The 15,069-nt window shown below is 43.3% G+C and overlaps 1 protein-coding gene across 2 annotated transcripts in view; it reads right to left on the reverse strand.

The window, feature by feature from the left end:
- Positions 1–15,069, reverse strand: part of LOC133568061 (segment polarity protein dishevelled homolog DVL-3-like) — a 73,184-nt gene that overhangs the window by 4,736 nt on the left and 53,379 nt on the right. For both annotated transcript variants that reach the window (XM_061919768.1, XM_061919769.1), the window contains exons 12-14: positions 5,702–5,833; positions 5,451–5,618; positions 5,175–5,378 (exon numbers count right to left, since the gene is read on the reverse strand). In XM_061919768.1, the coding sequence (XP_061775752.1) occupies positions 5,175–5,378; positions 5,451–5,618; positions 5,702–5,833 (504 nt within the window). The remainder of the gene's footprint in view (positions 1–5,174; positions 5,379–5,450; positions 5,619–5,701; positions 5,834–15,069) is intronic.

The raw sequence follows: 15,069 nt of genomic DNA on the forward strand, positions 1-15,069 counted from the left end.
ATGCCTTTAGTTAACGCCGGAGTGAGAAGAGGTTTTATATTAATTATCAATCAATCAATCAATCAATGTTTATTTATATAGCCCTAAATCACTAGTGTCTCAAAGGGCTGCACAAACCACAACACAAACCACTACGACATCCTCGGTAGGCCCACATAAGGGCAAGGAAAAGTCAAACCCCGCCAGCAATTCAAGGAAATACGGTATTAGGAGACATTATCTGGCGTTTTGTTTTGCATTATGCAAAACCTTTTTTTTACTTTTTCAAGCTGAAGGAAGGTGGAGGGAGTGCAAGTTGTCTAACATCCATGAGCTATTTGATGGTATCATTAGGGATGTCCCGATCCGATATTGATATCGGAAATCGGTCCGATATTAGCCAAAAAAGGGAATATCGGATTTTATCGGACTGAATCTAAAAACTCAGATATAAGCGCTCCGATATAAGCTGTCCATTTGCCGCTGCAGCACTTCTATAATAGGTGACTGGTTTGATCACACTCCAACACAGTAGGTCGCGGCAATGCCCCTTAATTAACGTTGGTGGCGGCCGCGGAAGAAGAGCGTCTCTGATCCAGCACGCACAGCCCACGTGATCACAACGACAACGCGTGCGCTCAGCAAAGTGTAGTGATGTCGGCTGTGTGGAAGTATTTTAACTCACAGCATGCCGAAATGCTTATCTTCTTAAAAAAAAAATCTCCACATTATGCTCGGACTGCAGAAAGTGGAGAAGGAGGAGGAGGAGTAGTAAGGGTAGTCAGCACTGACTGATTATTATTTGCTTTATGCTCTTGTTATTAGAGTGATATGTTTATTGTGTTTACACTATTCTTCAGTGAAGACTAAGAGTAATTACTACATTGTTTTGGGCATAGTCAGTCAGTGAAACTGGAGCTGTGAACTCTTAATTTAGAGCAGTTGGACAGTGGACAATATTGTGTTGTTTTTGTGGTTTTTGTCCCTGCCCACAGTTGTTTCCAACATATGCTGACAGTAAAAAAATAACTGAAGTGAACTTGAATTGTTTGCACTTTAAAAAGTTTTTTGTTTTTTTTATTGGATTTATTTAGGTTATTTTTCAGGGTCTTTTAATTTATTTCTAATTTATTCTTTTCAATTGTATAATTATGTTGGTATTAGTGGTTATTTTGCACTTTAAATATAACATTTTGTTTTTATTGGATTTGTTGAGGTAATACTCTTATGTTGAAGGTTAAAATTAATGTAACCATCCATCCATCTTCTACCGCTTATTCCCTTTTGGGGTCGCGGGGGGCGCTGGCGCCTATCTCAGCTACAATCGGGCGGAAGGCAGGGTACACCCTGGACAAGTCGCCACCTCATCGCAGGGCCAACACAGATAGACAGACAACATTCACACTCACATTCACACACTAGGGCCAATTTAGTGTTGCCAATCAACCTATCCCCAGGTGCATGTCTTTGGAAGTGGGAGGAAGCCGGAGTACCCGGAGGGAACCCACGCATTCACGGGGAGAACATGCAAACTCCACACAGAAAGATCCCGAGCCTGGATTTGAACCCAGGACTGCAGGAACTTCGTATTGTGAGGCAGACGCACTAACCCCTCTGCCACCGTCAAGCCCTTTATGTAAACAATTGGTTAATAATAAATGGGTCAGTTTTTCTTATACCTACTCTTGCTGACTAGTGTTTTCTGTTTTAACACTACAACATCAGTAGCAGTAACATCACTTTATCAAGCCTTTTCGAACATAATACAAAACAAAATAAGGAATAAATATATGTATGATGCGTGCCTATATCGTATCGTAGTGATATCGGTATCGTATCGGAAGTCAATCAATCAATCAATCAATGTTTGCTTATATAGCCCTAAATCACTAGTGTCTCAAAGGGCTGCACAAACCACTACGACATCCTTGGTAGGTCCACATAAGGGCAAGGAAAACTCACACCCAGTGGCAAGAAATCTGCGTTCAAAGGCTTATTAGTGATTCCCAAAGCCCAAAAAAAGTCTGCGGGCTATAGAGCGTTTTCCGTTCGGGCTCCAGTACTCTGGAATGCCCTCCCGGTAACAGTTCGAGATGCTACCTCAGTAGAAGCATTTAAGTCTCAGCTTAAAACTCATTTGTATACTCTAGCCCAGTAGTTCCCAAAGTGGAAGATCTGGGGGGGCGGTGAGGAAGAAGGGGGCGGTAGGGGGGCGGCAGTCCGAAGTCGAAGTTAGAAGTTCGAACGTTTGTTTGACGATTTGTACACAACACGTGCAGCAGGACGAGTCAGTGGACGACGCATCAGGGTCCGGTTACCACATGCCGCTCTGGCCCAGTCAGATCCGACAGCATAGACTACAAAAGCAAAAGCTCAGGTTTGTAATTTCAAGCTTGTAATGTTCAGAATTTTATCTTATAATAAAAACCGCATTCTGGCGGTCAACATCATCTTGAGTTCAAGTCAACATGAAATTGGGGACTCGCCAGAACGCGCCGTGTTGTGTTGTGTTGAGCTGGTTAGGGTGGTGCATTCACTGATATATATTGTTACGAATGTATATGACTTTGTACCTGTGTGTGCATGTGTGTGTGTGTGTGCATATATGCGTGTTCGCGCGTGTGTCATTGTGTGGGTGGCGAGGGTGGCGTGCCTTAGATCACGTCCGCCACCATTTTCTGTGAGTAAATGGAAGAAAATTAATACGTGAGAGGGTAAATTGCTTTTCATACCTTCAATGTTGTCATTTTTGTCTTTAAGTAGGCCTATTTATGAAATGCGATAAAATGCTGTATTTTACATGGTTTTATTTTTTTGTTCCAGAATAAAGTTCCCATATGTGTCTGTGGGGGGGGGGGCGCTAGGAATTCACTGGGGAGCCAAGGGGGGCGCCAGCCTGCAAAAGTTTGGGAGCCATTGCTCTAGCCTTTAAATAGACTCCCTTTTTAGACCAGTTGATCTGCCGTTTCTTTTCTTTTTCTTCTATGTCCCACTCTCCCTTGTGGAGGGGGCCCGGTCCGATCCGGTGGCCATGTACTGCTTGCCTGTGTATCGGCTGGGGACATCTCTGCGCTGCTGGAAGTGGAAAAGTTGTATCGGGACATCCCTAGTTATCATGCAGGAGACTATACTGCGGTGATTCCATGCCCAAGAGGATTAAGGGAGTTACAATTTGGACATGTTAGGGTATACTAAAGTATACTAAAGTATTGTCCGATCATTACCTTATAAAATTCGAGGTTCAGACGCATGTTCGTCAAACTAATAATAATAATAACTGCTATAGCAGCCGCAACATTAATACAGCCACAACAACTCTTGCTGACCTACTGCCCTCGGTAATGGCACCATTCCCAAAGTATGTGGGCTCTATTGATAACCTCACTAACAACTTTAACGACGCCCTGCGCGAAACCATTGATAACATAGCACCGCTAAAGTTAAAAAAGGCTCCAAAAAAGCGCACCCCGTGGTTTACAGAAGAAACTAGCTCAGAAATTATTATGTAGAAAGCTGGAACGCAAATGGCGCACGACTAAACTTGAGGTGCACCATCAAGCATGGAGTGATGGTTTAATAACTTATAAACGCATGCTTACCTTAGCTAAAGCTAAATATTACTCAAATCTCATCCACCGTAATAAAAACGATCCTAAATTTTTGTTTAGTACGGTAGCATCGCTAACCCAACAAGGGACCCCTTCCAGTAGCTCAACCCACTCAGCTGATGACTTTATGCAATTCTTTAGTAAGAAAATTGAAGTCATTAGAAAGGAGATTAAAGACAATGCGTCCCAACTACAACGGGGTTCTATTAACACTGACACGATTGTATATACGGCGGATACTGCCCTCCAAAATAGTTTCTCTCGTTTTGAGGAAATAACATTAGAGGAATTGTTACAACGTGTAAATGGAATAAAACAGACAACATGTTTACTTGACCCTCTTCCTGGGAAACTGATCAAGGAGCTCTTTGTATTATTAGGTCCATCAGTGCTAAATATTATAAACTTATCACTCTCCTCGGGCACTGTTCCCCTAGCATTCAAAAAAGCGGTTATTCATCCTCTTCTTAAAAGACCTAACCTCGATCCTGACCTCATGGTAAACTACCGACCGGTGTCTCACCTTCCCTTTATTTCAAAAATCCTTGAAAAAATTGTTGCGGAGCAGTTAAATGAACACTTAGCGTCTAACAATCTATGTGAAACCTTTCAATCCGGTTTCAGGGCAAATCACTCCACGGAGACAGCCCTCGCAAAAATGACTAATGATCTATTGCTAACGATGGATTCTGATGCGTCATCTATGTTGCTGCTCCTCGATCTTAGCGCTGCTTTCGATACCGTCGATCATAATATTTTATTAGAACGTATCAAAACACGAATTGGTATGTCAGACTTAGCCCTGTCTTGGTTTAACTCTTATCTTACTGATAGGATGCAGTGTGTCTCCCATAACAATGTGACCTCGGACTACGTTAAGGTAACGTGTGGAGTTCGGCCATGTACTGCTTGCCTGTGTATCGGCTGGGGACATCTCTGCGCTGCTGATCCGCCTCCGCTTGGGATGGTTTCCTGCTGGCTCCGCTGTGAACGGGACTCTCGCTGCTGTGTTGGATCCGCTTTGGACTGGACTCTCGCGACTGTGTTGGATCCATTGTGGATTGAACTTTCACAGTATCATGTTAGACCCGCTCGACATCCATTGCTTTCCTCCTCTCTAAGGTTCTCATAGTCATCATTGTCACCGACGTCCCACTAGGTCATTATTGTCACCGATGTCCCACTGGGTGTGAGTTTTCCTTGCCCTTATGTGGGCCTACCGAGGATGTCGTGGTGGTTTGTGCAGCCCTTTGAGACACTAGTGATTTAGGGCTATATAAGTAAATATTGATTGATTGATTGACGTTCACTGTAGGATGTACTTACCATTGTTGCCAGCTCTTTACACAACAATCACCATGTGTTGAGTTATTTTCAGGATAGTAAAAACTTGTAGAAAAGCTGTATGCTGGCTACTCCAAGCTATATGATAACAAGTGAAGTGTATGCACATACAGGTGAAACTCAAATATTTTGCAGCAATTAAACTTCAAATGTGAAACCAACATATGATATAAAATACCCCTCATTTTGATATTTGTTTTTGAACACTGACTTTTAGCAGTGACAGCCTGCGTGCTCACTCACCGCTGTGCTGGCTTCCTCCACTGCCAGCGGCCGGCCCGCCGTGGAAGGGCTGCGGCAGGTCGTACGGGTGAGGGATGGGGAACTGGTAGGGCAGGGGCATCGGCCACGGAGCTGCCCCGGGGTGCGGCAGAGGGGGGAGGGTGTCTTGATCCGAGGCGCCCCCACTTGAACCGTCGTGGTCATGGAGAGACAGGTGGGTCATATCTGAGGGGGCGGGGTGTAAACGTTAACAGTTGGAGTACTCGTCGTTAAGAGTGAGCTGAACATCCCACTCACTGCCACACAGGTCTCCAAATACGTAGTAGCACTGCTCAGAGAAGGTGATCTTGTTGACGGTGTGTCGGATGTAGCCGGCCTTCAACAAGTTGCTGGCGTATTTACGGGCTTCTCTGCGATCTGTGAAGCCTTCCACGTGGTGGAAGAGCCAGTCCACCACATCAGAACCTGACAACAGACATAAAACAGTGGTTATTTTCGTTTTTTTCCCAATGGTTCGTCCAGGCTGAGGCTTGCTCTCGCGGTCGTACCAATAAAGGCGTTTGCGATAGTGATCTTGAGCCACATCCGGTCTCGCACTTCCAGGCCTGACTCAGGGCAGGCCATGGCCTTAGCAACTGTTGCCATGTCGGTGTGGATGGAGAGGTGGAAGTCATCGAATCCTGGGAGGACGCAGAGGGACACAAAGTTGGACTGTTTTTTTTTTTTTAAAGGATGTTAAAAATAACCATTTTACTCATGTGATTAATTACAAAAAAAATATTGCATTTATCATTTCCAGTTCAGGCCAAAAGTTTGGACACACCTTCTCATTCAATGCGTTTTCTTTATTTTCATGACTATTTACACTGTAGATTGTCACATCAAAACAATGAATGAACACTTCACAAAAAAAAACAGGTGAAATAACTGAAAACATGTTTTATATTCTACCCATCCATCCATTTTCTACCGCTTATAGTTGCTTATGCGTGGCGCAGTGGAAAAGTGGCCGTGCGTAACCCGAGGGTCCCTGGTTCAAATCCCACCTACTACCAACCTCGTCACGTCCGTTGTGTCCTGAGCAAGACACTTCACCCTTGCTCCTGATGGGTGCTGGTTGGCGCCTTGCATGGCAGCTCCCTCCATCAGTGTGTGAATGTGTGTGTGAATGTGGAAGTAGTGTCAAAGCGCTTTGAGTACCTTGAAGGTAGAAAAGCGCTATACTAGTACAACCCATTTATCATTTATAGCTGTAGTTGTAGGAGATGTCTCAAAACGTCATCAGGACTACCGACAAAACCCGAAAATGGCAGTAAAATCACATTTTTGGAAAACTTTTTTTTGCTAAAATTTCGTAAGCGGGGGGGACCCTTATGCAAAAATTTAAAAAAACGGATTTGCTTCAGCAGCACAATACCGGTGCTGTAGTTGTAGGAGATGTCTCAGAACATCATCAAGACTCCCGACAAAACACAAAAATGGCAGAAAATGCATATTTTTGGAAAACTTTTTTTTGCTAAAATTTTGTAAGGGGGGACCCTTATGCAAAAATTCAAAAACACGGATTTGCTTCAGCAGCACAATACCGGTGCTGTAGTTGTAGGAGATGTCTCAGAACATCATCAAGACTCCCGACAAAACACAAAAATGGCAGAAAATGCATATTTTTGGAAAACTTTTTTTTTGCTAAAATTTTGTAAGGGGGGACCCTTATGCAAAAATTCAAAAACACGGATTTGCTACAGCAGCACAATACTGGTGCTGTAGTTGTAGGAGATGTCTCAGAACATCATCAAGACTCCCGACAAAACACAAAAATGGCAGAAAATGCGTATTTTTGGAAAACTTTTTTTTGCTAAAATTTTGTAAGGGGGGGACCCTTATGCAAAAATTCAAAAACACGGATTTGCTTCAGCAGCACAATACCGGTGCTGTAGTTGTAGGAGATGTCTCAGAACATCATCAAGACTCCTGACAAAACACAAAAATGGCAGAAAATGCATATTTTTGGAAAACTTTTTTTTGCTAAAATTTTGTAAGGGGGGAGGGACTCTTATGCAAAAATTCAAAAACACGGATTTGCTTCAGCAGCACAATACTGGTGCTGTAGTTGTAGGAGATGTCTCAGAACATCATCAAGACTCCCGACAAAACACAAAAATGGCAGAAAATGCATATTTTGGGAAAACTTTTTTTTGCTAAAATTTTGTAAGGGGGGACCCTTATGCAAAAATTCAAAAACACGGATTTGCTTCAGCAGCACAATACTGGTGCTGTAGTTGTAGGAGATGTCTCAAAACATCATCAAGACTCCCGACAAAACACAAAAATGGCAGAAAATGCATATTTGTGGAAAACCTTTTTGGGGGCGCTGGCACCTATCTCAGCTACAATCGGGCGGAAGGCAGTGTATACCCTGGACAAGTCGCCACCTCATCGCAGGGCCAACACAGATAGACAGACAACATTCACAGTCCCATTCACAAATCTGCGTTCAAAAGACTCCGGCTTATTAGTGATTCCTAGAGCCCAAAAAAAGTCTGCGGGCTATAGAGCGTTTTCCGTTCGGGCTCCAGTACTCTGGAATGCCCTCCTGGTAACAGTTCGAGATGCTACCTCAGTAGAAGCATTTAAGTCTCACCTTAAAACTCATCTGTATACTCTAGCCTTTAACTAGACCTCCTTTTTAGACCAGTTGATCTGCCGCTTCTTTTCTTTCTCCTATGTCCCCCCCTCCCTTGTGGGGGGGGGACATAGGATAACCATGGATGAAGTACTGGCTGTCCAGAGTCGAGACCCAGGATGGACCGCTCGCCTGTATCGGTTGGGGACATCTCTACGCTGCTGACCCGCCTCCGCTTGAGATGGTCTCCTGTGGACGGGACTCTCGCTGCTGTCTTGGATCCGCTTTGAACTGAACTCTCGCGGCTGTGTTGGAGCCACTATGGATTGAACTTTCACAGTATCATGTTGGACCCGCTCGACATCCATTGCTTTCGGTCCCCTAGAGGGCGGGGGTTGCCCACATCTGAGGTCCTCTCCAAGGTTTCTCATAGTCAGCATTGTCACTGGCGTCCCACTGGATGTGAATTCTCCCTGCCCACTGGGTGTGAGTTTTCCTTGCCCTTTTGTGGGTTCTTCCGAGGATGTTGTAGTCGTAATGATTTGTGCAGTCCTTTGAGACATTTGTGATTTGGGGCTATATAAATAAACATTGATTGATTGATTGAGGGCCAATTTAGTGTTGCCAATCAACCTATCCCCAGGTGCATGTCTTTGGAAGTGGGAGGAAGCCGGAGTACCCGGAGGGAACCCACACATTCACGGGGAGAACATGCAAACTCCACACAGAAAGATCCCGAGCCTGGGATTGAACCCAGGACTGCAGGACCTTCGTATTGTGAGGCTGACGCACTAACCCCTCTGCCACCATGTAGTTTCTTCAAAATAGCTGCCCTTTGCTCTGATTAGGCAAAGGGGCCAACAAGTGCTTAACATGAGTTGCATTACCATGAATTAATTAACGTGGACCCCGACTTAAACAAGTTGAAAAACTTATTGGAGTGTTACCATTTTGTGGTCAATTGTACGGAATATGTACTGTACTGTGCAATCTACTAATAAAAGTTTTAATCAATCAATCAAAACGCCTCTGGAAAACCATTTCAGGTGACTACCTCTTGAAGCTCATGGAGAGAATACTAAGAGTGTGCAAAGCAGTACTCAGAGCAAAGGGTGGCTATTTTGAAAGAAACGGGAATACAAACCATGTTTTCGGTTATTTCAGCATTTTTAGTTAAGTACATAACTCCACATGTGTTTATTCATAGTTTGGATGCCTTCAGTGACAATCTACAGTGTAAATAAATAGTCATGGAAAAAAAGAAAATACATTGAATGAGACGTTGTGTCTAAACTTTTGGCTGGGCGATATATCGAATACACTCGATATATCGCGATATAGAAAACGACTACATCGTGATATTGGAGTATAGGTTCTCACGCATTTGCTTTTAGCTGCGGGCTTTACACTTCAGGCTTTTCTCACTCCTTCTTGTTTCTCCTTCTCACAGAGACGTAAAACAAGCGCACATTCTTACATACGTCACATACGTATACACCCTCGCGGAGCAGACAAGTAGCAGAATGGGTAACGTTAGCTGTGATGCAAGTGGAGCGGTGCGAGTGGTAATACGAGAGATGGTGCGAATCTAGTAAGAAATGAAGGAAGAATTAATTCCCAAGAAAAACATCGTATGGCGGTCGTTTGGCTTCAAGCTGCAAGACGTTGAACAGACAACCGTAATATGTCAAGTATGCGGCAAAAGCGTTGCTAGAAAAAGTAAGATTACTGCTAATTTGTAGCATCATTTGAAAAGCCACCCGCTAGAGAACAAAAGGTGCTTGAAACTCCGCATGTCAACATCTCGGCCGGAGCCACCCAACAAAATGCCCAAGTAAACATTTTCACATCAACACGCTATGAAAAAAATAGTCAACAACAGGAGGGGATAACGTCCGCAGGAACCTACCACATAGCGAAAGACATACACTATTTGATTTCCTACTATGCAGCTCATTTTTATTTGACAGTTATTGAAATATCTTGGGGGCTTCACGGTGGCAGAGGGGTTAGTGCGTCTGCCTCACAATACGAAGTTCCTGCAGTCCTGGGTTCAAATCTAGGCTCGGGATCTTTCTGTGTGGAGTTTGCATGTTCTCCCCGTGAATGCGTGGGTTCCCTCCGGGTACTCCGGCTTCTTCCCACCTCCAAAGACATGCACCTGGGGATAGACCCCCCCACCTCCAAAGACATGCACCTGGGGATAGGTTGATTGGCAACACTAAATTGGTCCCTAGTGTGTGAATATGAGTGTGAATGTTGTCTGTCTATCTGTGTTGGCCCTGCGACGAGGTGGCGACTTGTCTAGGGTGTACCCTGCATTCCGCCCGATTGTAGCTGAGATAGGCGCCAGCGCCCCCCGCGACCCCGAAAGGGAATTAGCGGTAGAAAATGGATGGATGGATGGATGAAATATCTTGTGTGACATCATGCACAAAAAAGCACTTTATTTCTTTTTAACTATTGTAGTGGCGTTCTGTACAAAAAGTGCACTTTATTTCAGTGTTGTTTTGGTATGTCATTTTAGTGACATCATGCACGAAAGTGCACTCATAGCTTGTTTTAAAATGTCTCTGACAATCTTGCACTTTCTGTTTTGGAAATGAAAGGAATGTTTGTGCCACTGCTTAATAACTGTTTGATAAATACACTTTTAGTTGTGATTTCCCTCTCTGCATGAAAGTTTAAAAGTAGCATATATTAATGCAGTATGAAGAAGAATGTTTTAATGTAGACACATGGAATCATCATACTGCTGTGATTATATGCATCAAGTGTTCATTCAAGGCTAAGGCAAAATATGGAGATATATATGGTGTATCGTGACATGGTCTAAAAATATCGAGATATTAATAAAAGCCCATATCGCCAGCCCTCGCAACTCCATTTGAGCTTATATGCTGCTTTACTTTAACCTGGAATGGTTATCTGCAAGGCGGCATGACTTGTTACACGGTCAGTGATCAGCTCAATGCATAAGTCAGCACAGAGTCGAGTCAACAGGCTCCGACTGGGATGCTCAACGACAAATTCAATCCAAAATACTCCACAGGGGTTCTTTAGATTATTCAGTTACCAAATTTTGAGCAAATAAATGATGTGCATAAAGTAAAACATAAATACAAAGTTCCTATCCGACATTCTGACAATAAAATTGCATTTGCGTCCAAATACCTTTTTAAAACAAGACCTACTGTCCTATTGGTACCTGTTTATGTCCATTTGGGATGTGCATAAATCCCTAAAATTTGCTATCAAACAATGGGGACATTGGGCAGATATTTATAAAAACAATTCTTCATACTTCCTCCAAACGAGCTGTTTGGAATTTACACAACCTGTGACGTCCACCAATTATCCATACCTAAAGTGTTTTGCGCGAGTCCGCCATTGTAGTCTGACCCAGTAGTCGGGAACCTTTTTGGCTGAGAGAGCCATATAAGCCAAATATTTTAAAAAGTATTTCCGTGAGAGCCATACAATATATTTTTTTAAGACTGAATACAACTAAATGCGTGCACTTTTAAGTAACACCAACATTTTTAGAGTATAATAAGTATCGTATTCATTTTAATAACATTGTTATTCTGAAACTAACCAACAAAAAAATTAAATACTTCTTACCATTAATGCGACTTCTTGAACAGGTGCGGTAGAAACCGGATGGATGGATTAAAATGCATGAGAACGTCTTATATTTCGAACGTTATTTTTGACACTGCGGAATTATTCATTACTTATCGTGTTAAGCAACGTCAGCTAATATTTATCTGAGAGCCAGGTGCAGTCATCAAAAGAGCCACATCTGGCTCTAGAGCCATAGGTTCTCTACCCCTGCTGTAGTCAATAAGCTCCTTTTTTGATATCCTCTTGTTTTGGGGCAGTTGATCTGCCGCTTCTTTTCTTTCTCCTATGTCCCCCCCTCCCTTGTGGAGGGGGTCCGGTCCGATGACCCTGGATGAAGTACTGGCTGTCCAGAGTCGAGACCCAGGATGGACCACTCGTCGGGACCCAGGATGGACCGCTCGCCTGTATCGGTTGGGGACATCTCTACGCTGCTGATCCGCTTGAGATGGTTTCCTGTGGACGGGACTCTCGCTGCTGTCTTGGATCCGCTTGAACTGAACTCTCGCGGCTGTGTTGGAGCCACTATGGATTGAACTTTCACAGTATCATGTTAGACCCGCTCGACATCCATTGCTTTCGGTCCCCTAGAGGGCGGGGGTTGCCCACATCTGAGGTCCTCTCCAAGGTTTCTCATAGTCAGCATTGTCACTGGCGTCCCACTGGATGTGAATTCTCCCTGCCCACTGGGTGTGAGTTTTCCTTGCCCTTTTGTGGGTTCTTCCGAGGATGTTGTAGTCGTAATGATTTGTGCAGTCATTTGAGACATTTGTGATTTGGGGCTATATAAATAAACATTGATTGCATTGATTGATTGACTGGCTCGTACATGCACATGCATCCTCCGCTGTTGCCATTTCTGATACAAATAAGCGTATAGTTTGAACTTGTATCTGTCACTCGACTGGCTGTGGAAGTATTAAAAACTACAACACGGTCAACGGGGAGATGACGATGTCGAAGGTGAGGCACGTAAATAAGAGCGTTCACAAAATGGCACATCCTGAAGAGGATGTCAGAAAGCGGCTTGAAGATGATGTGTAAAACATCATCTATGCAACATTTTGACCAAACAACCACCATCACATGTTATGTGGACCACAAGAACATGTTTTAAATGTAAAAAAAAAATCATAATACGACCCCTATAGGTTCATTTAAATTATGCAAGCAAGTAATAACCAGTGGCTAATCATGATTAATCCAAATTTCCAGGTGTGATTCATCTGTTTAAAAAAACCCAAAACATTTTAGTTTCTTGCCTTCAACATAAATGTAAATACACCATCTGCTTGAGAAATCATCATGACTAATATTTTGTTTCCTGTGGCCTGGGTGGAAGGGAGAATCAGAACGGATTAGATCAGTTTTGTTTAACTTGGACTTGAACCTTGACAACGCCTCCAAGTTGTTAAAAAAATAAAACTATTTGAATAGAACAGGGGTCGGCAACACAAAATGTTGAAGGAGCCCTATTGTACCAAAAATACAAAGACAAATCCGTCTGGAGCTGCAAAAAAATAAAAGCCATATTACATACAGATAGTGTGTCATGAGATATAAATTGAATTAAGAGGACTTAAAGGAAACTAAATGAGCTAAAATATAGCTACAAATGAAGCATAATGATGCAATATTTACATGTAGCTAGCCTAAATAGCATGTTAGCATTGATTAGCTTGCAGTCATGCAGTGACCAAATGTCTGATTAGCACTCCACATGAGTCAATAACATCAAGAAAACTCCCCTTTGTGCATTCATGCACAACGTTATAAGTTTGGTGGACAAAATGAGACAGAAAAAGAAGTGGCATAAAACACGTCTTAGAAAGTCGGAGAAAGTTATACGTGTAAACAAACCACGGTGAGTTCAAGGACCGCCAAAATTAGTAAGACAAAACGGCACTCGCCAAATACTCGGATCAGTGAAGCATGTTTAATAAAAACCGTGTGCTTTATAGCAATTGGGGAGGTTTGTGTCATGTTTGTCCTCCTACAGAAACCATATTACAACAGAAAATATGTTTTTTTTCCCCTCATAATTTCCATATTTCATTTATTTTTAAAAAAAAAGCTCCAGAGAGCCACTAGGGCGGCGCTAAAGAGCCGCGGGTTGCCCACCCCTGGAATAGAATGTTCTCCCTGTAACACCAATACAGACACTTTTTCAATCAATTTACCTTTTGTTTTGTGCAATATTGTTTTTTTGTTGGGGGGGGGGATTAGGGAGTTGGTGATTCATAGCTCGGTTGGTAGAGCGGCCGTGCCAGCAACTTGAGGGTTGCAGGTTCGATTCCCGCTTCCGCCATCCTAGTCACTGCCGTTGTGTCCTTGGGCAAGACACTTTACCCACCTGCTCCCAGTGCCACCCACACTGGTTTAAATGTAACTTAGATATTGGGTTTCACTATGTAAAGCGCTTTGAGTCACTAGAGAAAAGCGCTATATAAATATAATTCACTTCACGTTTTTCCTAAACTCCCATAAACATTATCTTGTGTTGCTGGGAGGAAATTGTTTAAAACAGGGGTGTCTGTTACGTCGATCGCGAGCTAGCGGTGGATGGTGGAGGGTGTGTCAGTCCATCGCCAGCCAGGCATTAAAAAAATAGACATTAGCTATCATCAATCTTCACCAAGACGTCACTTGATTGACATTCACGGCACCCGAGGGTCCTGTGAGGGGACGCCGGCTGCTGCCAGATCATCATTAAGAAAAAATGACCGACAGGAAGGCGGGAAACACTTTATTTCAACAGACTCTCACGCCGTACCAGCCGTCAAGACTTAAAAAACCCACTGCACAGTTCTTGTCTTCACAATAAGAGCGCTGCTCCCCCCTGCCTGGGCTAACAAAATAAGAGTCTCAGAAAGCTAGCAAGATTCGGAGTTTGACGCCAATATATTTCTTGTAAAGTGTGTAAAAACGAGTATGGAAGCTGGACAAATAAGATGCCAAAAACTGAACACTTTCATTTGGTATTGGACAGAATGTATGACTTTTTTTCTCCTCCATTTGAAAATGTGGATGTTGTCATCACTACTGTCTGATTACAACCAATGCAAGTCATCAGAATCAGGTGATACACCAACTTATAGTCTTGTCTTCATGAAAGATAGGAATCTATATGTGTTCAACATCCTTGTATTTTCATTAAACTCCTTTAACTTGTTAAAAAAAACTTGTCTATTTAATAAATATAAATAAATTATATATATGAGGTAGATCAACCTCGGATTCAGGAGGAACAGTGTGGTTTTCGTCCTGGTCGTGGAACTGTGGACCAGCTCTATACTCTGGGCAGGGTCCTTTAGGGTGCATGGGAGTTTGCCCAACCAGTCCACATGTGCTTTGTGGACTTGGAGAAGGGATTCAACCCTCTACCCCGGTAAGTCCTATGGGGAGTGCTCAGAGAGTATGGGGAATCAAACTGTCTTATTGTGGTGGTCCACTCCCTGTATGATCAGTGTCAGAGTTTGGCCCGCATTGCTGGCGATAAGTCTGACACGTTTCCAGTGAGGGTTGGACTCCGCTAAGGCTGCCCTTTGTCACCCATTCTCTTCATAACTTTAACGGACAGAATTTCGAGGCGCAGTCCGGGCGTTGAATGGATCCGGTTTGGTGCCTGCATGATTAGATCTCTGCTTTTTGCAGATGATGTGGTCCTGA

Source organism: Nerophis ophidion, linkage group LG14 (assembly GCF_033978795.1).
Source record: "Nerophis ophidion isolate RoL-2023_Sa linkage group LG14, RoL_Noph_v1.0, whole genome shotgun sequence".
Lineage (NCBI taxonomy): Eukaryota > Metazoa > Chordata > Actinopteri > Syngnathiformes > Syngnathidae > Nerophis > Nerophis ophidion.